Below are 26,560 nucleotides of genomic sequence, written 5' to 3' on the forward strand. Positions count from 1 at the left end.
GATGTGACATGACTCACTTTGTGGATCAGTGCAGAGCGTCGTTCATCCACAGAGTGTTTCTCTGAGGAGAAAAGTGCTCAAAGTCACTCATGACAAACACATTTAACAACTAACTGACAATTATTCAGGAAATATGACTTTGGAAAAATGGACAATATGCAGAATTACACTGAAATCTCCTCAGCAATAATAAACAGTATGAAGGAGTCATTTTTACTCCTCCTCACAAAGTATTTTTATTTAATATGGTCTCATTGTTATGTATTTATTTAAATATAGATTTTCCAGAACAGTCATAAAAAGCTAACTATGTGTTTTCTTTTGTCTTTATTATAAATAATATTATTTATAAAGTCAAAGAAAACTTTACTTAGAAGTTTATTAGACATAAAAATCCGTTTTATGACTTTAATGAGTTTTGATTTTGTTGTCTTACTTCGAGGCAGTGAGCTGCAGTCTGACAGCCTCTGAGCCAGATCAGTCCTCTTCATCTCCTTTAAGACCTCCATGGTCTTCTCCACTGACTGTTGGCCGTAAGTCAGCACCACCAGAAACACTGTGTGCTGCAGGTCTGTCCACCTGTACAGCATCAATGAGAGAACTGAGTAATATTTATCGTGACGAATTTTTGTAATGGTCAGCTTGAACTCCTCTAGTTCCCGGTAATTCAGAGCATCCAGAGTTTCCAGCAGCAGCTCAATAACAGACTCCATCGTTTCTATCTGGAAAATTCAAAGAAAATGTTCATGAGATAAATGTGACATTTCTCACTTTCAGGTTTGTTTGTTTTCTCATCAACACTTTAGAAATGTAGATGTGTTTAGATGACATCATCCATCACATAAGGTGATGATGTCATTGGTCATATTTGTCACAATGATCACAAACAGCTGATTAACAATTATTCTGCTTCTGTTAACAAGTTCAGGACTTTTCTGACCTGCTGCAGACCGACCTCACTGCACACGCTGAACTTATCAAACTTTGACTTTTCCAATCAAAATCAAATCATTTGTTTCTATTGAAGATTTCTATCCTGTATTTATGAAATGAAAGCTGGATGATCTGAAGTCAGACAGATGTGACATGACTCACTTTGTGGATCAGTGCAGGCCAACGTTCATCCTCAGAGTGTTTCTCTGACAGAAAAGAAACATTAAAGGTTCATTCATGACTGATTTAACATCAGTGTTAATAATCAGACACTTTGAAATAACTGATACTTTGATTTCATTCTGATGATCCTTGTAAGTTGGATTAATAACAACATTAAACTTGTTAACATGAAGTCATATTTGATGGAAAACTATCAAAGTGTGAGGAAATGATCCAGTTCTGTTTCATTCAGTAATTCTTCTTCTTCATCTTCTTCATCTTCATATCAATGAGTGTATTTATTGATTGATGTGTTTTCTGGACACTGACCTTTCTCTGTTTCCTCCACATCAAATCCTTCAGCTGATGATCCTGCAGCTGCAACACATTGAATACAAACTGTAACTACATCATACAGACACTGTGTGTGTCCTTTATGTGTGCTCATCCTGAGTATAACACTGAGTCCTGACAATAAAAAGCTTTAATATTTCACTTTCAGCTGTGCTGACTGAAGGCAGGAGGAGGCCATAGTTACACAATCACAGAGAAATCAATGAAAAGACTTTGGAATCATTTACCTCATACAGGTCGTCTGTCTCCATAGTGGAGTTTAAATCAAAGCTAACATAAAGATCGATTTACAATACAAGACTGATATTAATCAGCTCAAAATGCAAAAATATATATATATATATATTTTCAAAGGAAAGAAGTTCAAAGACCTTTAAAACAACATTTACTAAAGAAAGTCACTGATTCAATAACCTGAATATTTTTACTTAAAATCTTGAAATATGAAAACAAATCTGTCTCATTTTATTGTGTTTGTTCAACCTGAATGTGTTCCCACATTGCAAAATTGGTATGGCCCAGATCTGGCCGACACAAAGTGCTTACACATGGCCCACATACCCCAAAGAGTGGACCAGAGGTGGCCCACACATGGGCCAGCAGAAGGCCAGTTACACACACACTGGTGGTCCTGTGCTGGCCCATGTGTGGACTACCTCTGGCAAACCTGGTCTGGGCCACCAACGGGCCATCATTCTTTGCAGTGTGTGGGCCATGTGTAAGTTGTGTGCAGCCACGGGCCAGTTGCAGACACACTGCTGGCCCAGAACAGTTTCAGCTCTGGCCCCAGATGTCAGCCTAATGTGTACCTTAATCAGACGATGTAATAACAACATGTGCCGGAACATAATAGTGCAAAAGTAACTTGACGACACTCTCTTCAGACAGTGAATGGACTGATTCTTATATAGCACTTTTCTACTGTCCCGGATTATTCAAAGTGCTCTATACAACATGACACATTCACCCAATCAAACAGTTTCTCTAACTACACGCTTCCTAACTACATTCATACACATTCACACTCTTCACATGCAGAGATCAAACCATTAACCTTCTGATCAGTAGGTGACCCGCTCTTCCTCCTGAGCTACAGCCACCCAGAGGAAAACATGAGTAAACCCTCACTAGGTTTTGGATAAAGTGTACACTCACAAACCTGTCAAACCTGCATCTGAAACGTTTGCTATCATAGCAGTATAGTATTGCAACATGGCATTTGGGTCTTCTAACTAAAATAGGAAAATAGGAGCATAAATAGTGCCGTCATTGCCAGACCTGGCCCACATCTGGTTGACATACACTCTGCCATGACACCAGTCAGTCTAAAGTGCCAGCTTGATGCCGGATCTGGGCCAGACCTGTTTTCTATGAGCCTGGGCCACATAAACCAAACCACAATCGGGCCAGATATAGAATGCCATCACATAGACAGTGCCATCTACGCCAGGCCTGACCCATATCTGGATGACATACGTCTTATCATTCCAGAAGTCAGCCAACAGTCCTGGCTTGACAGCAGATCTGGGCCAGACCAGACCTGCTATGTGGGTTAATTTATCAACGTCTGTCCAAAAACATTCAGAGAAAACAAATTCTTTCATTTTAAGATAATAAAGTTTATATTATGCAGTTCTTGTTGTGAGTTTCTCTGATTTAATTCTTTTGATTTTGTTTTCAGTTTATCTGTCATATTATGTTTTTAATACTTTCACTCAGTTAAAAATAATCCCACCATATTTATTGACATTATTACAGAAACTCTGACAGATTATTTCCTCTTACCTTTGAGTCCTGAGCTGCTCTCTGACAGCCTCTGCACCAGATCAGTTCTCTGCATGTCTGTTAAAACCTCCCTGATCACCTCCACAGACTGATGACCACATTTATCAACCATCACATTGACTATTCCTCTTCTGTCATGAATAAGATCGATTTGTGGAAGACTCTTCTGAAAACGAGTGAACTGCAGGAACAACATGAACTCCTCGAAATCCTGATCACTCAAACCCTTCAGTGTTTCTAGAAGCAGATCTGTAACAGCTGCCATTGTTGCAACCTGGAAAATTCAAAGCAAACATTCATAAAGAAAAAATGTTTCCTCACTGAGAAAATTATAGATTTATGTTTTTGTAGCTGTTTTAAACTTTGAATGTTTTCAATGTTTTCTCTGAAACACTTTGTTTTCTTTTATTATCTTATTTATTAAGATGTATTTATGTAAACACACTTTTTAATAATGTTTGGTTTTAAATCTGAATACATTTCTGTGACAACTGTTTAATGTAAATGATAAAATTATGATTTTCAAACTGCATCTTATTGAATCAAAGCTGAACTCTGCAGAGTCAGACAGATGAGACGTTACTCACTTTATGGATCAGTGCAGACAGATGTTCATCCAGATGTTTCTCTGAAAAGTGGTTGCAGAAAATAACAGAAATAGAAATAAGTGTTTAATAAAAGCTAATCGAGCTTTAAAAAATACACAGAGATCAACAAATAAAAATTACATTTAAACCTGCTGAACATCATTTTCTGCCCCTCGTCAACAATGCTCTCTTTTCTCTGTAAATCTGAACGTTTCTAATATGAACTGAAGCAGAAACACTTTAAGAACCACTTTTATCATTTTAACGTTTTTCTTTTTTATCTTACTTTGAGCTTCTGAGCTGCTGTCTGTCAGCCTCTGAGCCAGATCAGTCCTCCTCATCTTCTTCAAAACCTCCAGGGTCTCCTCCACTGACTGTTGGCCAAAAGTCCTCACCATCAAAAACACCACGTCCTGCACGTCCTGCAGCTCTGTCTCTATCTCCATAAGCAGGAACTTAAAGACATGTTGTCCTTCGAGGATCTTGATGAAGTTCTCGACCTCGTTGCCTCTCAGATCAGCCAGTGTCTCCAAAAGCAGCTCAATAAGAGACTCCATCGTTTCTACCTGGTAAAAACAGAGGTCACATGACAGCGATGCACAATTCAAATTTCTCTTTGATCTTTAATTAACAAAAAATTTACATTGTGGTAAAAATAAATTCATGGTTGAATCCAATTCTTTGTAAAAACCTGAAAAGATGACCTTTGACCTTCAGACATAAAGCTGCGTCTTTTTTAAGGTCATGACCGGTCGACCAGATTCAGAGCAGAAAATAACGTCCATGAACATCTGGTGTTCGGTGGGTACCTGCTTGGATTAGTTTTTTATTTCTTGGCTCATTTTTTCCTCTTTTTGAAGGATTTAATTTTCATGAACAGGTTTGTGACTCTGTTTTACTGCCTGACTGTAACTCTGTCAAAGACTGAGCTACAAAAACTGCAGTGAGTCTCCTGATTTTACAAACAGAGGGGAGCTTTAACTGCTCACATCTTTACTGATAAACAGAAAGACTTGAATTTAATCTGCTTTTCAAATGTAAATAAGATTTAATATTTCTATACCAATCATGTATAAGAGCTCATGTGTACATGACACAGCTGCAGCTTGAATTTCATGTGTATGATTTCTGTTTAAGATGAAGATCATTTTTAGTCTTCATCACTGAATCAAAGCTGAACTGTGTGAAGTCGACTGATGTGACGTTACTCACTCTCTGGCTCAGTGGAGGAAACTGTTTGTCTGAGGAGAAAAGAAAGAGAAAAAGTCAGATTAGAAACTGTTTCATCATCAGGCTTTATGAGGATTTAGAACATAAAAGATTTCACATCAAAGTGACACTTAAACCTCGTTAACTCTCATCACACCCACATGTTTAACATACATGAACCACTGACTGGAGTCTCTGAGAACTCCAAGAACAATTTACTGTGAGAAGCAAACATAACAGTAAAATGTAATTCTTATTCATCATCAATCTCATCATTTGTTATCACATATGTAGTTAATGTCCTCTAAAGACACAGAGTAGTTGTATAATTATTTTTGCAAAGTTACAATTAATTTTCCATGTTTTTTTTTTTATAAAAATCGATTTTTTTCTTTAATCAGGCTTTTATCCAAACTACAATCCACATTATATCTTAAGGGCTTATTTACCATCCTTTGACTCTGGTATCATTTATTCTTCAATAATTTCAAGTAAATATTATTTTTGTTGTAATTTGACCCCAACATAAAGTAACTGAGATAAACTGTTGTGTAACGTGGAGTAAAGGGAGCTTGAAGTTCCCCTGGCCACCTCGTGCCATCACAGCTGAAGGGATAAAAGGACTTAACACCCAGTCTTATGTGTTAGAGATGTGTGCTGAGTGCTAAGTAGGGTAAGTAGATCTTTATTCTTTTTTTTCGGGGGGAGATCATTTTTATTCTTAATCATTGATAAATCAAAGATATATGTCTGATCAATATGTTAGCAGAGGGATGTTGTCACAAGTAGTGAAAATTTCTGTTCGAATGTATAGATTTTGTGTGTGCAGACAGATCTATCATCAACCTTTTTATTCATGTCTGAGTTCTAAAAGAAAAGAATTGTTTCACCAGCTGATTTTTATACTTTCAAACAACAAAAATGTGTAAAATGTTGTAAAATACTGAATTATGATTCATGTGTGAATTTCCTGATGGTTGATTAATATTAGTACTGATAACAACATAATCAACATTATATTAGAGTTGGTTTATTAAGTTAATGAGTAAAATTTATAAATAAATTAATAACTAAAATTGTGATTTGATTATTCTTTTTTTTATTCTTTTTAATTTTGTTTTTGCTAAGCTGCTTTAATAAAATCTGCTGTAATTAAACTCTAAACTGTGGACCCCGTGTGAAACAAAAATCATACAAATCTGATTCTGATAACTTTGAGTCTGGAAAGTTTCCCATCCAGACGATGAAGGCAGTGATGGCATCTGAGTCTTTCTTCTTTATAAACTCTGACAGACACTAGATACTGTGTGTTACTTTAATTTAGGATCAGTTGCATCTGAATAAAATGAATACTACGGGCGTGGAGCTGAAAGAAAATAGATACGTTATAACGTGAAAAGTTTATTGTTTAACAAGATACTTTTCATGTTTAGTACAATATACTATCATGTTTGTACAATAAACTTTTGACGTTTGAACAATATAATATCACGTTATTACAATATGCATAATTATCCCGTACAATATAATAACGTAAAGGTACAATATAAATATTATATTATACCTAAAACATTGATAATTATGTATATTGTAATAACGTGATATTATGTTATTCAAACGTGAAAAGTATATTGTACAAACATGAAAAGTATCTTGTTAGAACAATAAACTTTTCACGTTATAACGTGATATACTTCTATTTTCTTTTGCCTGGGTGGCAACACAGTTAATAAGTTCCATTTATTAAAACTGTAAAGGTGGAATTGTTTGACTGGAGTCCTCTGAGACCTAAAAACATTTGTATTTTTAAAAAGCACCAATCAAAGCAGAAATACAAAATTATGTGAAACATTAGCAACAAACTGACAAATTCATTAAAAATTGAAATGATAGAAAAAACCCACCTGTGAGGAATGACAAAAACATACCACAGACTTCAGTCAGTGTGATGAGGGTTAATAGTGACATAATTATAACCTGTAGAGCTGCTTGAAGACTTTCCAACCATGTTGAATGATGTTGGATGTTTTTGTTCTGATCTGATCAAAATACTGTAACTGAGCTTGTGTAACAGTGTTTATGTTGTATGTGATTCCATAATAACCACAATGGATTTGTGATGTTTATTGGCTCAATGGCGCCCTCTCTCAGAGGCAGTGGGTCACTGCACTGTGTGGGATCATTAGGTATCAGCATGTGTGCGACCACTATACAGAGCATGTGACCTCTGTAACTGTCTAACTGTTAATAAGAAGAGTTTCAGTGGTTTGTTGTAATTGTGAAGTCCTGAAACAGTCACATGATATCACTGCACACCGACTATAAGCTGCTATTATTTTGTAGTGTGCTGTGTTTGAGTCTGTAATGAGCCAACCTGCCTGACCAGCACATATTCTGCTCTAATCCACGTTATAAAAAGCAGCAGTAAAATATAAACGTCTTTGTTCATCATTCACTACACAACACAGAGTCAAGAGATTTTTCTATCAGTCAGTTGAGCCTGGTTTCATATGAATGTGATAAACTATATGCAGTATTCTCACATATTTAATTCTTTGTTGTCTCATTTGTGGTTCCTGAGGTGATACCTGATAATCTCTGCACCAGATCAGTCCTGTTGATCTTTATTAAAGCCTTTCTGGTCTCCTCCACACTCTCTCCTCTGTACGTCTCCTCCATCAGCTCCACTACATCCTGTGTGTTTGCTGTTTTCAGTCGGCTCTGTGACATCAGTTGGAGATCTTTCTCTACTGCAATGTGTGACTTGAACTCAGCAAAGTCCTCTGGACTCAACTGGTTCAGTGTTTCACTGAGCAGCTTCTTAGTCGTCATAGTTACCACCTGGAAAATGAATAAATCATATGATACATGAAGGACAGCACGTCTGCTGTTTGTTCATTTGATGGATAGAAACTGACTGCTTTGTATTTCACTAATGACAACATTACTGACATGGACGTTTGTTACTTTTCTATCACCCAAATGAAAACTGTGATTGGACGTGAACGTCAAACATCAGCTTGAAACTCGAATAAAACTGTGTAATAAAAACATGCAACCCACAGCGTGAGTGAGTGAGTGAGTGTGAGTTTGAAAGTTCAGTCTTGTTGGAAAGGCCTCCACAACAGTCTTGTTTTCAAATGTCCTTGCGAAAAATGAAACCCCTGGTTTATACAAACTCTTTCAAATTAAAAGCCCTCTAGATTCTCACAGGTGAGAAACACTTTAATTCTTAACAAGGCTTTTATTGTAAAAAAAAAAAAAAAAAAATTATTGTAAAAAATTGGTGGTGTGTGGCGCCGAGAGGCATTGGGACAGAATGTTTGCCTCGCGGCGGACCGTCATCTCGATGAGATCCAAATTCACGAGCTTTTTAACTGCAGCAGCTTTAAGATACGCTATTGGAGCTGGAATTACCGCGGCTGCTGGCACCAGACTTGCCCTCAATGGATCCTCGTTAAAGGATTTAAAGTGTACTCATTCCAATTACAGGGCCTCGAAAGAGTCCTGTATTTCCCACGTCACTACCTGGTGTTGGCCAGAGGGGCCGATGGCGCGATATGGCAGCCTCGCTTCTGTCAGTCTGCCCCAGGGCAGCTGTGGCTACAACCGTAGCTGCCTCCACCAGTGTGTGAATGTGAGAGTGAATGAATAATGTCATTGTAAAGCGCTTTGGGTGCCTTGAAAAGCGCTATATAAATCCAATGCATTATTATTATTATTATTATTAAATTATTGTAAAAAGAAAAAATGATATTTTTCTTTATGTAACATTGGAAGATAATGTTTGTGTCATAATATCTGTGACTCTGAAATTCATCATCCAGGGAGCAGAGCTGTGTGAGGAAGATTTGGTGTCTGGTGATGAAGATGATGGAGATGAAGTTGTGCACGCATCATTTAAGATCACGTGACTATCGTGGCCTTTCAAACCGCTATAATCGAGAACTCTACCCTCACTAAGACTTCCGGTTCTTTCCCACAGAGCTCTGCACCTCTGCTTCAAACCAGCAACAGTCACATGATCTAATATAACTTATTATTATATCTCATTCCCGTTACACACATATGAAAACAACTCCAACAAGGAAGCAGATCTACGAATGTGAACTTCCAGAAGGAAGCAGAACTTAATGCCGCGCTTACCTTCAGTAATTCATGTAAAATCTGAACACCTGGAATCACTGCTGATGGAAAATCATTCTTCAGTGTTTGTGAAGCAGAAAGTGTGAGGCGCTGTTCTCCCGCTGCTTTCTCTCACTTTCTCTTAACGCTGAAGCTGAAAAACTTCCGCGTTTCTGCCTCTCTCCTCCCAGCTGTCAGCCCGCCCTCGCTTCGCAGGGCTGCTGCTGGTAATCTGGCACCAGGCACACGACTTAATAAACTCTGAATTAATTAACAAGAAAAGGCTCCATAATCCGAAGTAAGGATTACATTCACATACCAGTAGTATTTCGCTACTTATTTTGGCTGAATACTCGGGTTTCTGGCTGTAATTTACCACAGACGGTATAAATCTTTAATACTGTGAGTTTCAGTTATTCACTAAACGTTTGTCAGCAAAGAGGAAGACCTGCGGTTTCCTGGAGGCCCGACAGAGAGCGGAAATACAAGCAGAAGAACAGCCAGTTTGAGGAGAGGACTGTCGAGCTCAGAAATTTAAATTTGCCAGAATTAACTTTATTCCTGTGCCGGTTTTCATCATGTTTTTGACAGAAAACCAAAGAGTTAATAGTTTCAAAGACCAAAACACTGAAATTCACAAAAAGTACAACAAAACGTTTACAAACACTAAACTCTAAACTGAAATGAGAAAACGCTCTCTGGAAACTAACTGAACAAAACTGAATTTAAAGAAAATGTCAAAATAAAAATACAAAAACTGTAAAAGTCTGATAACTCTGATCACCACAAACAGCTGCTTCTTCTACACATGGACATTTGTGTTGTGCTTTAATGAAACTTTAGCGTCTAATTATCATGTGAAACAGATGTTATTAAAGGAGGGATCCTGTCGTAAACGCAGCAGCAGAATGTGTTTATGGGCAAAATCAGCTCACCGTAAGAAAACCAAACAAAATTATAGAAAGACATTTTATTTCAATTCTGACTCATTATACTGTCTATAAAACTTTTAGATGGACGAATATTATGATTTTTTTATTTGAATTTGTGAGGAAGATTTGAAAATATTAAATATGCAAAAGACAAAGTGTGAAGTGGGATGAAAGCTCAGCTGCGACACGTCTCCCAGTCTCATCATTTCTTTCCTGTTTTCAGGATTCATGTACAGCAACCAGCACCTGTAATTATTAACAACAGAGTAAACGTTCATATTCAGCCTGTATGATGTCACCAGGTCCAAATTATAACCAGTGTTATAAATCCGCCCACTATCATATTTAAGCATAAAACAAAGAGTCAGATATTTCTTATGTTTATATCAGAAACACAGAGACATAATGTCAGCATTTCCCTTTTGTAAATACTTTAACTGTAGAACACAAAATGGATTTCAGCAAACGTTCTTTCAGCAGAGGTCATTAACAAGGAGTCTCTCGTGTGTCTGAAGGATTTGGTAGAAGACATCTTTGGAGGCACTGCCAGCTTTCAGGGGACCGCTGTAGAGTTCCCTCATCTTTTCCTGAGAGGTCTGCAGAGCTCTGATTCTGTCATAACTTTCCTGCTGAATAACTTTTTCTTTCAGGAGCTCATCCAGAATCGGCTCGATGTTGCTCACTCTCTGGATCAGCTCCACTCTGTGTTTATCCACAAAGTGGTTTTCTGAGGAAAGATTACAGTGATTCATTACATATGTTGTTAATAAAAGACTAAATCCATCCACAGCTTACATCCTCTGTTACTTATTTCCAAACAGAACTCACAGAAATGCTTGAAACATTGAAGATGGACAGATTTATTTATTTTATTGGCAATTAGATTACACACACACCAGAAATGTAAGAAACTATCTCAGCAGGCTGTTTGTAAAGATGACTGGCAAACTCATAGACAGGGAGAAGTCAGAGGACAACACCACCATCATCACTCTGTTGGAGGAAATCAGCCGTGCACAGCTGTGCAGTTTGGTGCAAAGACAACTCACTGCTCAGTGTCAACACATGTTTGGAGCTAATGGTCAGACAGCAGGAGAGTTTACTTCATGGTGAGAATACATCAGTTACATCCATCACCATAAACAGATATTTATTTTATATCTCAATTATTTCTTCATTCACATTTTTGCTACCAGCATAAAGAGATCACAGGAACATTTGCCGTCTGTGTTGCATAATAATAATAATAATAATAATAATAATAATAATAATAATAATAATAATAATAATATAATACTTTGTGGGGATAGGTTAATTGAAAAATCTAAATTGCCCATATGTGTGAATGCGGGAGTGAATGTGAGTGTAAATGGTTGTCTGTCCCTGTGTGTTAGCCCTGCGACAGATTGGCGACCTGTCCGGGGTGTACCCGCCTCGCCCTATGTCAGCTGGGATAGGCTCCCGCACCCCAGCGACACTGAAAAGGATAAGCGGAAGTGGATGGATGGATGGAATAATACAATTTATACTGAGGCGACTTTCTAAAACCCAAGTTCACCTTACAAAGGAAAAACACATCAAATAAAACAGTAGGTTAAAATAGATTCTAATAAATTAAAATACAGAAACCAGCAAAATACAACCACAAACAACAAATTAAAAACAAAACAAACACACACACACAAAAAAACACGATTTGACAGCAAGTAAAATGTGTATTAAAGCGAGTAAGCCAGTTTAACCACGTAGGTTTTGAGTTGTGATTTAAATAAGGGAAGGGGAACTATATTTCTTAAGGTGAGTTCCAGATTGGAGGTTCCAGAGCGGAGCAGAGTGACTGAAAGCTCTGTGCCCCATAGTTGTAAAGCGAGCAGAAGGAACAACAAGATGAGTGGCAGATGAAGATCTGAGAGCTGGAAACTGTGGTGATCTGAAGCAGATCACAGAGATAAGGAGGGCCAAGGTTATGAATACACTTAAAAGCCAGAACTAAGATTTTAAAGTTTATCCTGGCTTCTATGAGTAACCAGTGAAGCTGTTGAAGAATTGGGGTGATATGGTCTCTTAAGGGAGTCCAAGTTATGACCCGGCTGCAAAATTCTGAAGAAGTTGAAGTCTATGGAGGGACTTACTGGGGAGACCAAATAGGAGGAGTTGCAATAATTGATCCGGGAAGTAATAAGACTATGGACTAAGTCGGTTAATGTTACGTTAATGTTACGTTAATGTTACGTAAGTGAAAGGTTATGTAATTAATGTGAGACTGAAATGAGAGAGTACTGTCAAGTATGACACCCAAACTCTTTACCTGCAGGGAAGGAAGGATGGGGAATTTTCAATATTAATGGAGAAACTGTGAGATTTGGTTAAGGTAGAGGCCGTGCCAACAAGTAAAACTTCTGTTTTATTACTGTTAAGTTTGAGAAAATTGAGGAGAACCAAGATCTGATCTCCATAAGACAGATCGAGAGGGAGGTAGGTGGAAGGGATGAATTAGGTTTGGAGGAAATGTAGAGCTGGGTGTCATCAGCATAACAATGAAAATTGATATTATACTTTTGGAATATTTGGCCAAGAGGGAGCATGTAGATAATGAATAAAAGAGGCACTAATACTGAACCCTGGGGCACACCAGCAGAAAGAGGATAGAGACTTGAAGAGTGTGATTTAAATTGGATAAACTGAGTGCGGTCTGAGAGATATGAGGTGAACCAGGCAAGGGCGTGGGACTAATGCCAATGGATGCTAATCTGCTGAGGATATTATGAGAAATTGTGTCAAATGCCGCACTAAGATCCAGAAGGATGAGAATGGTTAAAGGACCAGAATCAGCTGCCATCAGAAGGTCATTAGTAATTCTTAAAGCAGTTTCTGTACTATGATTGGGGTGGAAACCAGAGTTACTTTCACTAGAACTGATTACACCAGAATAGTTTGCAGATTTGGCTGAAGCAATGCAGTCCTTATACAACAAGATATGATCGTTATACATTTCTTTGTGTATGGTAAGTCTGGTTTTCTTGAACAGACGTTCCAGTTGGCGACCTTTAGCTTTTGAGATGGCGCAAGTTAAGAGTAAACCATGGTGCTGAACGGAAAATGAGACAGTTCGGTGTTTAAGTGGAGCAAATATGTTAAGAAGGTTATGGAGGTTGACATTATAGTGAGAAACAAGTTCATCTGGGGATGAGGAGCTGTGGATAAATGGAAGGTCATGAATGGCAGATGAAAGATTAATATTACTAATTTTCCTAAATGTGATGTCACAGGGAGTACAGGTTTTGGAGGCTATTGTATTTACAGTAAAGGAAATAAAGTTATGATCAGATTGGGGAAACAAATGGGCTTCACAGTGAGTGGGGGTAACGCCAGAACAGCAGACCCAACCCAAGATATGACTTTTAGAATGAGTAGAAAATTTTATGTATTGTAGGAGCCCAAAACGTTCCAGACAAGAAGTAAAATCTCTTAAAAGAGGGATTTTATCATTGTCCATATGGATATTGAAGTCACCAACAATTATCAAATTTGGGGAAAGTACCGAGAAATGAGTAAGAAGAGCAGCAAAGTCATTTAAAAAATCCTTATTTGGCTTAGGTGGCGGTACACAGTACATATAATGGTGGGAGTAGGTCCAGGGAGCTGTATTGCGATGTATTCGAATGAGTGGAAGGGTGGGACAGAGACAGGAGAACTTTCCAGTGCTTGCGGTGAATTATCGCGAGGCCGCCGCCCTCCCGGAGTTGCGAGGTTGACAGATGTAAACAAACTCAGATGGAGTAGAGTCATTAAGTGAAAGAAAATCATTGGGCTGTTGCCACGTTTCAGTCAAGCAAAGAAAATCCAACTTATGGTCCTGGATGAGATGCACCTTACCAGTAAGAGAGCAGATGTTTAATAGACCGAAGTTGGTAAATAGTAAATGGCCTGTATTTGTATAGCACTTTACTTAGTCCCTAAGGACCCCAAAGCGCTTTACACTACATTCAGTCATCCACCCATTCACACACTGGTGATGGCAAGCTACGTTGTAGCCACAGCTGCCCTGGGACGCACTGACAGAGGCGAGGCTGCGGACACTGGCGCCACCGGGCCCTCCGACCACCACCAGTTCATGCTGGAATTACAATGTCTGACAGCACATTGTGGTCAACAGCACGGTCAGTTTTGCAGGAGAACGATGAGTTTTGGACCAGATGGACACTACTGAGTTAGTGTCATTGAAGTTCGCCGGAGCCCACCGTGGGACGTACCTGCGGCGCGGGGCTTGAAAGCGATGTCTGGATAGAGGTAAAGAGCCACAGGTGGACAGACAGCAAGCTAAAGCTGAGTTGCAGAAGTTCCGTAGCAGAGTACTGAAGTAAAGCTGTCGCCGGGTGACAAGCGATGGAAAAAACAATCCAGGTGAGCATGGACCACACAGACACCCTGTGGATCCACATCTTGATCAGGCCCTCGTTGAATGTAGCCGGTTGGAAAGGCCTGATGAGGGTAAAAGACCGAGCAGGCAGCTAGAGTGCGAGCAATAAAAAAACGGAAATATTGGGAAAGCAAGTCAAAACAGGATTACGCTTTAAAAACTTGGTTCAAGTTGTCATCAATAACTGTAGAACAAATAAAACAAATAAAAGCGAGAATAAATCGGTGACCAGCGGCAGCCAGACGCGCCAGCGTTCACTCAGCCGGTGTGTTCAGGATTCCCTGCAACTTGAAATAATGATCGCTAAAATAAATCTTCAAAGTGAACGTGGTACAGTGATGATACCTTTTTGTAGACTTGACGTGATTTTCTTCAAAACCTTCTTGGTCACCTCCACAGACTTTTCTGTGTAGGTCTGCAACATCAGATCCACCAGGTTACAGGTGCTGGTCTTCTCCAGTCGGCTCTCTGGGATGGGTTGGAGCTCCACCAAAACATCACGGTCCGCAGGAACCACTTGAACTTTTCAAGCTCGTCCTTTTTCAGATCTTCCAACATCCCCAAAAGCTTCTCTCTGTCTGAGTGGACTGTTAATGTCTGGCAAAATTTAAAACAGACAAAGTGACATGATTTGGAAATGATTTTATTCGTGGATAACAGATTAATACAATTTAATCAGGACTGTTTTTAATTTACTGATATTTTAAACTTACTTTCTGCATCTGTGCAGAGAGATCTTCATCCACAGAGTGTTTCTCTGAGGAAGGAAGAAAGAAATTAAAAAGAAATATTCTGACTAATGAATGTTTTTCTTTGTCACAAAATAACGAAGCAAATGAATCTGTAATCGACTGCTCTGTGATCAAACAGCCAGGACATAAAGTAAGATAAACATTGCTGACACTCAGAAGAGGGTTTGAAGTGAAGATGTGTCAAACATGATGTGACTCAACAGATGCTGAGTTCACAGAGAGATGAGTGGGACAGGAGGAGTCCCATCAGTGTGAACACTTCGGTGCATCATCGTCTTCAGGCTGAGATCCAAACCCCGGCCCATTATTTGCTGTAGATGTTTCTATAGCTCATCATAACACTACATGTACTTATCAAAATACATAATATCTTATGAACACAAAAATAACCATCAAATCCCCTCTACTTTTCTTAACAAAAGACTAAACATTAAGAACACCAAGAAGAGAAAAGGCCAAATTTATAAAATATATTTTATTGTGTAAATACTGATCCAAAAGTTTCAAAAACACCAATTTTTGATCTTCCTTGCAACTTTAACACTTCCTAACGTTAAGCAGGTTTAATTTTTTATGGTTAGTTCCTCGTGTGGCTTTCTGTTTGTAATTTCTTCCTTTGTTCCTGTTCACACCTGTGTTACTGTGTAGGTTTAAGTGCCTGGAATATTTACTGTAAGATGATGCAGCAGTAACTGTTTAAATAAAACTCATCTACACAAACCTTTAAACACATAACACACTGCTCTGTGATCCATTTGTCATAATCAGGAAACATGTCCAGCTGTAAAATGTAACAGCTGTAAAAGTGACCTTTTACAAGGAGCTGCAGACAATCTACTTGTAATCTGATTACATTTCACGTTGAACTTGTTCACAGAATGAGATTCAGTGATTATATGATGTCAAAAACATTTTGTAGGATTCATTGTCATAAATTCAGAGTTTCACTGAAAATCGCCTAAATCAGTCTCAGCGGGTTGACTCAGAACTCACAGAGTCTATAAAGATAATTTGTCTCTGCATAAACTACAGAGGTTTAAATCAAATTACCCACCAAGACCTGACAATCTTCCAAGCTCTGTTTAATCCAGGACTACCTTAAGCACTTCATCTTAATGTATGTGGATGACATGCTGTCTAAACCCCGAGCCAACCACACACATCATATCCATCAGGTATTACAAAGACTCTTAGAAAACTGTTTGTTAGCCAAGAGGGAGAAATGTGAGTTTCACATTTATTCTGGTTCATTCGCTGGGTTCCTTTTTAAGAAAGAAAGAAAGCGTACTTCATTGATCCCCGTGGGGAAATTCCTCTCTGCATTTAACCCATTCACTCAGTGAAGCAGTGATCAGCCTTTGGGCACCGGGGAGCAGTGTGTAGGGACGGTACCTTGCTCAGGGGTACCTCAGGGTAGCTGTTCAGGGAATCGAACCTCCGACCTTCCGATCATGGGGCCACCACTCTACCTACTGAGCTATCCCTGCCCCTACTGAGCCATCCCTGCCCCACATAAGAAAGGTCACATAAGAGTTGATCCAGCCAAGATAATGATTCATGCGATGGTGAACTTGCCAGTTCTCACAATCAGGAAAATACTCTAGAATTTTCTGGGCATTTCACTGATTTCATCAGGGACTATTGCAAAGCTGTTTCCCGCTAACCTGCCGAACTTCTCCCAAGAAACTTTTACAGTGGAGCACCTCTGCACAGCATGCTTCTGACCATCTAAACATTGTTTGCTTTGGCTCCCATTCTGGCACAATCTAGTCTGTCCCTTCTCTTCAGTTCATAATTGAAGTGGATGCCTCCAGCAGGTAATTCATGGTACTTTACCTTTGACATAACCAGACTCTGGATGGTCATCTTCTGTCAAAGGAAATGAAATTAATCATATTATAGTTTAATTGGAAGGTAAGCACATACATCAAACTGCTACACACACTTTTCAACTTGATGTCATAAAATGGAATATAACTCATTTTCCTTTGTTTCATTTCATGTCTTACTTCCATAGTTAATATTGCTTAATATCCACTGACCTTTTCGAATTTCACAGATCCAAAGTGGGTCATCAGGTTCACCAACAAGTGGTTCAGTGTGCAGGAGTGTAAGTATGAGTTCACTGCCTGGATTCTTAATGTACAGCTCATAGAGGTTTTGGTTATTGTATCTGAGGGTTAACGCCTGTAAAAGAAAATAAAAATCAGACAGTTAGTATAATTAAGGGGTGTTGATTCATTTAAACTACCATAAAAGAGATTTCCACTGTTCCTTGTTCAGGCTACATGACAGTGTCAGACCTTTATGCTCCAACTGTGGTTCTGCTCTCTCCGGTCCAGGATACTGTCCATCTGTGCAGCTGACCCCATGCAGCATGTAGGCTTCAGTATTCACACTCAGGCAGAGGAAATCCTCTGTGCCAGAGCTCCTCATGATGTCAAAGACACGTGTGCCAGTTATTTGCATGTTGTGTGGCCAAATGTTTGTAATGTTAGAGGTATTTAGCCTCTTTGTTGTGATCGTTGGGTCATTACAAAAAAAGTAATTATTACATATATTATGCAGAACTTAATTCCTAAAAGTAATTTAACATGTTACTTAATTACTCCCAGGAAAAGTAATTCATTATTCATCACATTACTTTTGTGTTACACTGTAAAGTAGCCTGAAATGCACTGTCACACAATAACCAGCTAATAGTATAAACCTTAGTCTACAATCACACACCGACACAAATCCCTGTCCTAATATTATCTCTCTGTCATCTTTCTCTTAGTATTTATCTGTCATGGTTCTGGGTTATTTTGTCCCAGCATTTTGGGTTTATGGTGTTTTGGTGATTTTGTTGTGTTGTAGTGTTTTAGTTTCTATTATTTAGTATTGAGTTAGTCGTGGTTTTGCTTCTATGTATAATTATATTTCTGTTTTTATGTTTCCTTGATGATGTGTCTAGTCTCCCTATTCTGTGAACAGTCCATGTCTCCCCGTCTGTCATGTCCCTCTCCCTTTATCCCTCACTCCCTCTCTTCCCTCCATGTCTCATCTTCTTTAAATCTTTCCCTCTTTGTCTCCCCAGTCTGTCTTGTTCCACTGTGTGTTCCTTCCTCCCAACCTGTGTCTCGCTGTGTATCTTTAGTCTGCGTCTTAGTGTTTCCTGTTTTACTTTGACAGTGTCGTGTCCTATGTTCATCCAGGAACCCAACTCAGTCTTTACAGATTGTACTGTGGTGGCGGGGTGTGGTTTGTGGCTGCTGGCATGGTGCAGTGGGTTCAGGGGCAGGGGAGGCTGGCTGGCACAGCTGTCAGTCATTGGCTTGTTATGCTTCTCCTACGCCTACACAGTAGCACGCTGGGACCAGAGTGTGGGGAGAAGGGACTGATCTGGCTAAAGGAGCAAAGACAGCACAGACAGAGCTGGGCAGCGCTAAAAAGTAAATGAGTGCAGAAACTGTTTGGAATTAAAAATTACACCATGAACAAGAAACACTGTGTGCAAGGTGGACGTGTGGGGGGGTTACAAAGTGACTGAAGTGCTACATGTAGGCCCACCTTCGGTTGGATCTTTGCACTTGCGTTGTCGGCTCTGAGACTGAAAAGACGCTCAGTTTGCAGGTACGTGTCTGGATGATGCTTTCGGATTTTTTTAAATCCCTCACAGGATTCTCTGTCGTCAAATCTCTGTTTAAGAAATACAGAAAAGAATAAAGCAAAAACAGCAATATTCTCATCTTTGATTTAAACCAATTTAAGCAATAAGATTTTTGTGAGAGACGGTCTAGTGAAATAATAAACCAGAGGAAAAAGTCACATTAACAAAAATAAAGCCTGAGATTAGAGAGTAAAGATGAAACAATATAAGACACAGTGTGCAAAACAAATTAACTGATAGAAGCTAGACTATGGGAGAAAACAGGGAGAGTAGCCACCATGTGAAAATGATAAACATTTTGCATCTTCATGGGTGCTTTGTGAACTCTCAGGTTAATAACACGTGTCTAATTTTTACTTATCAGAGTTTTGTTATATGAAGTCTGTTTGATGTAATATTACAAACTCTGGTTCCAAATAATCTCCAGATTACAGTGAAGACATTTATTGACTAAATTATTCCCACAAGTGCTGCTGTTGGTGATTTTCATCATACTCGTGGGCCAGTTTAAAAGAAAAACCATGATTACAAAATATTCTGGGCTTTCTCTCTTCTGCACAAATGCTTTTGTTATGTAAACTTATACATTTAGCGAGGCGATGTGCTCTGTTTCAATGGATTCAGACCCCCACTGTTACACAATGGTACAGAGAAACATTCAAGTTGTTGCCAATGGAGCACCTTAGTACCATTATAAAGGGCAATTGATGATGCGTTCTATAGGATATGGCGGCCTTTGCTTGATCACCCACCTCCTGACCTTGCCGTTGCAATTACATAAAGGGATCACATTTTCTTTTTAAACATAATAAGTAATGTCTGTATCCCCCCTCCCCAAACACACCTTTCTTTTTCTTTTCCTCCCTTGACTTTAAATGTGGAACACTGTACATATACAGACGTCTACATTTGTAACTCATGTACCTGGATTTGTTTTTTTCTTTCTCTTCTTCCTGTTTGTATTTGGCTGTGCTGGTTTGTTTCTGTTTGTATTGTTTCCCAAAAAATCAATAAATCATTGTTTTGTTTTAAAAAAAAAAAAAAAAGAAAAAGAATGTACCTAAAGTCAGACAGAAGACATTTATTCTACCAGTAGACACATTTTCCCATTGGGTTCAATGTATTAAAATAACAACCGAAAACTTCTTTCAGTGTCTCTTTCGTCTTTTGTCAGTCGGTCCTAATGTTTGGAATCTTGTCCTGTTTCCCATCATTAAGATGTTCAGTTACCTGTTCCAGAGCAGGATCCTGTCGTATCAGGTAGACATGGAGTTTGAGGAATGATGTGTTGGGTTTATAGTACATCAACATGTAACAGCTGATTTTTGGAGGAAATATGAAACGTATCAGAGCCGCTATTATCGAGAAATTTGGTTCAGTTAACTTGACATGTGTTGGTGTGACCTCAGACACTTTTTCCACAACATCTCCACAGTCATCTATGTGAACGACTGCAAACATGTCCAATATGTCAGGGATGTCATCTGCAGGAGAACAACAACACAAACATGGTGAGAAGAACAGTTTCTAACAGTTTGTGCGCTCACTGTCAGAAATGTCAAACATCTGAAATTCTTCCTTCATGTCCTCTTACCGATGCAGATCCAGTGTGGCAGGTGAACTTCATTTAACTTCCCAGCAGTGACTGTGACGTCCATCAGAGGACCTGCAGGCATGTATTGTCTGCTCTCCATCCTCTCCATGTGTCCCTCCCAAGATCGAAACTGGTACTGAAAGCTGGTCTTTCCCTTACAGACCCAGCGCAAGCCCGAGACTCTGCATTCAAAGTGTCCTGCTGCAGACTGAAGGCTGAAACAGGAATTAAATCCACACTCATGAAGGAACAACAGAGTGAATGGAAACACAGAGAGTAGTCGTGTGAATTGGATGCAAAATGAAGAATTTCCTCTGGGAATAAATCCAAAGCTGAACTGTTTCCTGTAGTTCCAGTTTGCTGTGCTGCAGCATTCAGGAAGTTGATTTACCTGTAAGTTGGAGCCTCGTCTGCATCTGTACTGTTCACCTCAGGTTCAAGTTTAGTCCAATCACTGGAGTCCTGCTGCAGAGGACACTCACTTTAGTCAATAAGTACACATGTTGATTTTTGTAATCTCACATAAATTTAAACTAATATAATAAAAGATAAAGCAAACAGGTGAATATAAGAGATTAACGTCATAGTTCCACATACCTCAAGTTTCAATCTTCTTTTAGGTTCTTGTTCTTTTTGAAAGATAAAATTCAAATTAATGATGTTATGCTAATATTTAAAAATCATACTCTGTTCACATGTTCTGCTGTGCAGTGCTGTTCTAACATGAGCCACATGTTCAGCAGGACATGCAGGTCATTGAAGTCTAAGATTTAAAAGTAGTCATAAAGTAAAGTTAACACATTACTGTAAGCAGGCCACAGTGAAAAACCAGAGTTATAGATACGATAAATGGTTGACATTATGGCTCCCTCACCTAAAAAAAAAAACAAACAAAAAAAAACAAAACACCAAGAGTCTGAAATATATTACTAAAAATTTAATACAAAAATGTAAACCTGGTACAAAAGTCCAGAAATAAGTAAAATCACTGGAATTTGTTCTGTCAATGTCTGACTTTTAAGGCAATCTTGAAATCTCTGCTGACAGAATATACGACATTTCTTTTTCACATAATTTACCTTTGCTGAGCTCTGCCAGCCTCAGCACCAGATCAGTCCTGTTCATGTCTGTTAAAACGTCCATGGTCACCTCCACAGACTGATGACCAAGTTTATCCACCATCTGATCCACTAGTTTGTGTTTTGTTTCTGTGTACTCTCTCTCTATTTGTGGCAGTTCCTTCTTGAAGCAGGTTAACTGCAGCAACAGCCTGAATTTTTGGAGATCCCTTTGAGTCAAACAACTCAGTGTTTCCAAGGGATACTTGAAGCAAGTGTTTAAATTCTCTGCTGGGATATTTTAAGATGTATTCCACTGAATTTAATGGGTGTCATTGTAATACTCATATAAAATATAAAAACATATTTTAATAATGATTTACACTTTTCAGACTGATTATCTGAGATACAGCTGGTAACATCTGCTGCCACTGATTGTATGTAAATATAACATTTATTACCAGTGTTTTGTTTTGTTTTATTTTTTTATTTGATTTTTTTCCATCAGGGTAATATTTATGATAACATGAACTACCCTAATATTTACAAAATAATAAATAAATACAAGATATTTCAAAAACATTTTTGAAACATGCATCCAGTTTCAAAGATGCTTTGTCTGTTTCATCATGTATAATGTTCAAGATGAGGATGATTTACAGCCTGAATCTACTGAATGAAAGCTGAGTTAAAGTCACACTCACTCTCTTCAACAGTGCAGCTCCATGTTCATCCACAGAGTGTTTCTCTGAGGAGGAAAGACATTTACAATCAACTCTGAGGATTCAAACATCATCACACATCCGAGTAGAATCAGCCTTCAGATGACACAGATGATTTAAAAGATGAGATAATAACCCTACAAAGAAACCTTCCATCCATTCGCTTCCGCTTATCTTTTTCAAGGTCGTGGGGGGCGCCGGACCCTATCTCAGCTGTCGTAAGGTGAAAGGCAGGTAACACCCTGGACAGTCTGTCGCAGGGCAAACACATAGACAGAGACAACCACTGACTCCCGCATTCACACCTACGGGCAATTTAGTGTTTTCAATTAACCTAACCCCACTAAATGCATGTCTTTCTACTGTGAGAGGAAGCCGGATATTTCAGAGTGGCCTTTTATTGTGGGCAGTCTAAGGCAGACCTGTGCAATATTCATGCTGTCTAATCAGCACCTTGACATGCCACACCTGTGAGGTGGGATGGATTATCTTAGCAAAGGAGAAGTTCTCACTAAGTTCTCACGGATTTAGACAGATTTGTGAACAATATTTAATAGTAATGGGTCCTTTGTGTATGTAGAAAATGTTACAGATCTTTAAGTTCAGCTCATGAAAAATGGGAGTAAAAACAATATTTTTGTTTAGTGTATAAACAATCGATCCATTCCATCCAAATTAAACTAACTGGGGGTTCTCAGCTGTGATAATGAGAGAGGGTACACCTGTCCACCTCAGGTTTTAAAAAGACACACAACCTTTCACACCCACATTTAATTTAGAACCAGCAATAAAGCCAACCAGCATGTGTTTGGACTGGAAACCAGAGCACTCTGAGGAAAAGCCTGCAGGCACAGGGAGAACATGCAAACTCCACACAGAAAGGTTCCAGCCAACCAGGAGGCTCAAACACACAACCTTCATGCTGTGAGGAGACAGTGCTAACCACTGCACCACCATGACACCACCAACACAAACACCTGTTGATGACACAGAGTTTACACTCATGCATGTTGGTCTTACCTCTGGATGCTGAGCTGCTCTCTGGTAACTTCTGCACCAGATCAGTTCTGTTCATGCACATGAAAACTTCTCTGGTCACCTCCACAGACTGCTGACCAAGTTCATCCATCATCAGATTCACTACATCTGCTCTGGATGATGATGGACTCAACCTCCATGAGAAATATGACAGAGACCCCACAGGAAAAAATATCTGTAAGAGTCTCTTAAATTTCTTAAGCTCCTCATCACTCAAATCATTCAAAGTTTCTAAAAGCAGATGTTTAACAGCTGCGATTGTTGCCATCTGGAAAAGTCAACACAATTATGGGACATCAGTATCTATTCAAACAAGGGCTGTTATATAGATTACAGTATGTTTATGAAAACTATGAGGAAAAAAAACTTTGATCTTTAAAGTGTTTGATGTTTTCAGATTTCTCTGTCCTGTTGAAGAGTCAGGACAAATGTACATGCTGACACTTCCTCAGCTCATCCTCAGTGGTAAAGACATCCTGACATTAGTGTTGGAGAAAATTACTGCTGAAGAAGTCAAACTGAATGAAGCTTCAGTTTGTCACAAACATCCAGCAGAAATCATGAGAAAAATGACTCAACATGAGAACTGATGATACTTTAGTACTCTGACTTTCAGCCTGCTGTCTTGTACTGAATCAGAGATGTGACATGACTCACTTTGTGGATCAGTGCAGAGCGTCGTTCATCCACAGAGTGTTTCTCTGAGGAGAAAAGTGCTCAGAGTCACTCATGACAAACACATTTAACAACTAACTGACAATTATTCAGGAAATAGGACTTTGGAAAAATGGACAATATGCAGAATTACACTGAAACCTCCTCAGCAATAATAAACAGTATGAAGGAGTCATTTTTACTGCTTCTAACAAAGTATTTTTATTTTATATGGTCTCAATTTTATATATTTATTGAAATATATTTTTCCAGAACAGCCATAAAATATGTTTTAAAGATCTTTTATTTTGTCGTTATTACAAATAATATTATTTATAAAGTCAAAGAAAACTTTACTTACAAGTTTATGAGACATAAAAATCAGTTTTACAATTTTAATGAGTTTTGGTTTTGTTGTCTTACTTCGAGGCAGTGAGCTGCAGTCTGACAGCCTCTGAGCCAGATCAGTCCTCTTCATCTTCTTTAAGACCTCCATGGTCGTCTCCACTGACTGTTGGCCGTAGGTCTGCACCATCAGAAACACTGTGTGCTGCAGGTTTGTCCCCCTGTACGGCGTCAATGAAAAGTCTGAGTCATATTTGCGATGAATTTGTCATGAGGTTCTTATTGAACTCACTGAGCTCCCGGTAATTCAGAGCATCCAGAGTTTCCAGCAGCAGCTCAATAACAGACTCCATCGTTTCTACCTGGAAAATTCAAAGAAAATGTTCATGAGATAAATGTGACATTTCTCACTTTCAGGTTTGTTTGTTTTCTCATCAACACTTTAGAAATGTAGATGTGTTTAGATGACATCATCCATCACATAAGGTGATGATGTCATTGGTCATATTTGACACAATGATCACAAACAGCTGATTAACAATTATTCTGCTTCTGTTAACAAGTTCAGGACTTTTCTGACCTGCTGCAGACAGACCTCACTGCACACGCTGAACTTATCAAACTTTGACTTTTCCAATCAAAATCAAATCATTTGTTTCTATTGAAGATTTCTATCCTGTATTTATGAAATGAAAGCTGGATGATCTGAAGTCAGACAGATGTGACATGACTCACTTTGTGGATCAGTGCAGGCCAACGTTCATCCTCAGAGTGTTTCTCTGACAGAAAAGAAATATTAAAAGGTTCATTCATGACTGATTTAACATCAGTGTTAATAATCAGACACTTTGAAATAACTGATACTTTGATTTCATTCTGATGATCCTTGTAAGTTGGATTAATAACAACATTAAACTTGTTAACATGAAGTCATATTTGATGGAAAACTATCAAAGTGTGAGGAAATGATCCAGTTCTGTTTCATTCAGTAATTCTTCTTCTTCATCTTCTTCATCTTCATATCAATGAGTGTATTTATTGATTGATGTGTTTTCTGGACACTGACCTTTCTCTGTTTCCTCCACATCAAATCCTTCAGCTGATGATCCTGCAGCTGCAACACATTGAATACAAACTGTAACTACATCATACAGACACTGTGTGTGTCCTTTATGTGTGCTCATCCTGAGTATAACACTGAGTCCTGACAATAAAAAGCTTTAATATTTCACTTTCAGCTGTGCTGACTGAAGGCAGGAGGAGGCCATAGTTACACAATCACAGAGAAATCAATGAAAAGACTTTGAATCATTTACCTCATACAGGTCGTCTGTCTCCATAGTGGAGTTTAAATCAAAGCTAACATAAAGATCGATTTACAATACAAGACTGATATTAATCAGCTCAAAATGCAAAAAACAAAGAAAAATATTTTCAAAGGAAAGAAGTTCAAAGAGCTTTAAAACAACATTTACTAAACAAAGTCACTGATTCAATAACCTGAACAAATCTGTCTTATAGTTTGTACAACTTGAATGTGTTAATTTATCAACGTCTTTCCTAAAACATTCAAAGAAAACAAATTATTTCATTTTAAGATAATAAAGTTTATAATATGCAGTTCTTGTTGTGAGTTTCTCTGATTTAATTCTTTTGATTATGTTTTTTGTTTTCACTTTGAGCTGTAATATTATGTTTTTAATACTTTTACACTCAGTTAAAAATAATCCCTCCATATTTATTGACATTATTACAGAAACTCTGACAGATTATTTTCTCTTACCTTTGAGTCCTGAGCTGCTCTCTGACAGCCTCTGCACCAGATCAGTTCTCTGCATGTCTGTTAAAACCTCCCTGATCACCTCCACAGACTGATGACCCCATTTATCAACCATATCATTCACTGTTACTCTTCTGTTAGTTTCCATGTCGCTTTGTGGAAGACTCTTCTGAAAACAAGTGAACTGCAGGAACAACTTGAACTCCTTGAGATCCTGATCACTCAAACCCTTCAGTGTTTCTAGAAGCAGATCTGTAACAGCTGCCATTGTTGCAACCTGGAAAATTCAAAGCAAAAATTCATAAAGAAAAAATGTTTCCTCACTGAGAAAATTACAGATTTATGTTTTTGTAGCTGTTTTAAACTTTGAATGTTTTCAATGTTTTCTCTGAAACACTTTGTTTTCTTTTATTATCTTATTTATTAAGATGTATTTATGTAAACACACTTTTTAATAA

General features: G+C 38.4%; 2 protein-coding genes across 15 annotated transcripts in view; both read right to left on the minus strand.

The window, feature by feature from the left end:
* Positions 1-26,560, minus strand: part of LOC116330579 — a 285,981-nt gene that overhangs the window by 64,978 nt on the left and 194,443 nt on the right. For 8 of the 11 annotated variants that reach the window (XM_039620038.1, XM_039620034.1, XM_039620040.1 and 5 more), the window contains 9 exons: positions 26,106-26,379; positions 4,986-5,062; positions 4,108-4,387; positions 3,822-3,862; positions 3,235-3,508; positions 1,426-1,473; positions 1,096-1,139; positions 437-722; positions 18-61 (listed from right to left, as the gene is read on the minus strand). The exons of 1 other annotated variant lie outside the window; for it this stretch is intronic. In XM_039620038.1, coding sequence (XP_039475972.1) covers positions 18-61; positions 437-722; positions 1,096-1,139; positions 1,426-1,473; positions 3,235-3,508; positions 3,822-3,862; positions 4,108-4,387; positions 4,986-5,062; positions 26,106-26,379 — 1,368 coding nt within the window. The remainder of the gene's footprint in view (positions 1-17; positions 62-436; positions 723-1,095; positions 1,140-1,425; positions 1,474-3,234; positions 3,509-3,821; positions 3,863-4,107; positions 4,388-4,985; positions 5,063-26,105; positions 26,380-26,560) is intronic. 2 more of the 11 variants (XM_039620037.1, XM_039620039.1) reach the window with 2 other exon arrangements.
* Positions 10,111-22,256, minus strand: LOC120442784 (NACHT, LRR and PYD domains-containing protein 1 homolog). 4 transcript variants are annotated; one of them, XM_039620049.1, is made up of 11 exons: positions 21,585-22,256; positions 21,103-21,134; positions 20,897-20,967; positions 20,506-20,720; positions 20,142-20,395; positions 18,812-18,940; positions 17,302-17,446; positions 17,096-17,128; positions 15,221-15,264; positions 14,853-15,104; positions 10,111-10,814 (listed from the first exon to the last, which is right to left on the minus strand). In XM_039620049.1, the coding sequence occupies exons 1-10, from the start codon at positions 21,685-21,687 to the stop codon at positions 14,931-14,933; spliced, it is 1,200 nt and encodes a 399-aa protein (XP_039475983.1). In that variant the 5' UTR covers positions 21,688-22,256; the 3' UTR covers positions 10,111-10,814; positions 14,853-14,930. The 4 variants fall into 4 exon arrangements, with proteins under 4 accessions (XP_039475983.1, XP_039475982.1, XP_039475980.1 ...); XM_039620048.1 differs by having other exon boundaries at positions 17,096-17,125; positions 20,897-20,970; XM_039620046.1 differs by having other exon boundaries at positions 20,897-20,970.

This window comes from Oreochromis aureus, linkage group 11 (genome assembly GCF_013358895.1).
Source record: "Oreochromis aureus strain Israel breed Guangdong linkage group 11, ZZ_aureus, whole genome shotgun sequence".
NCBI lineage: Eukaryota > Metazoa > Chordata > Actinopteri > Cichliformes > Cichlidae > Oreochromis > Oreochromis aureus.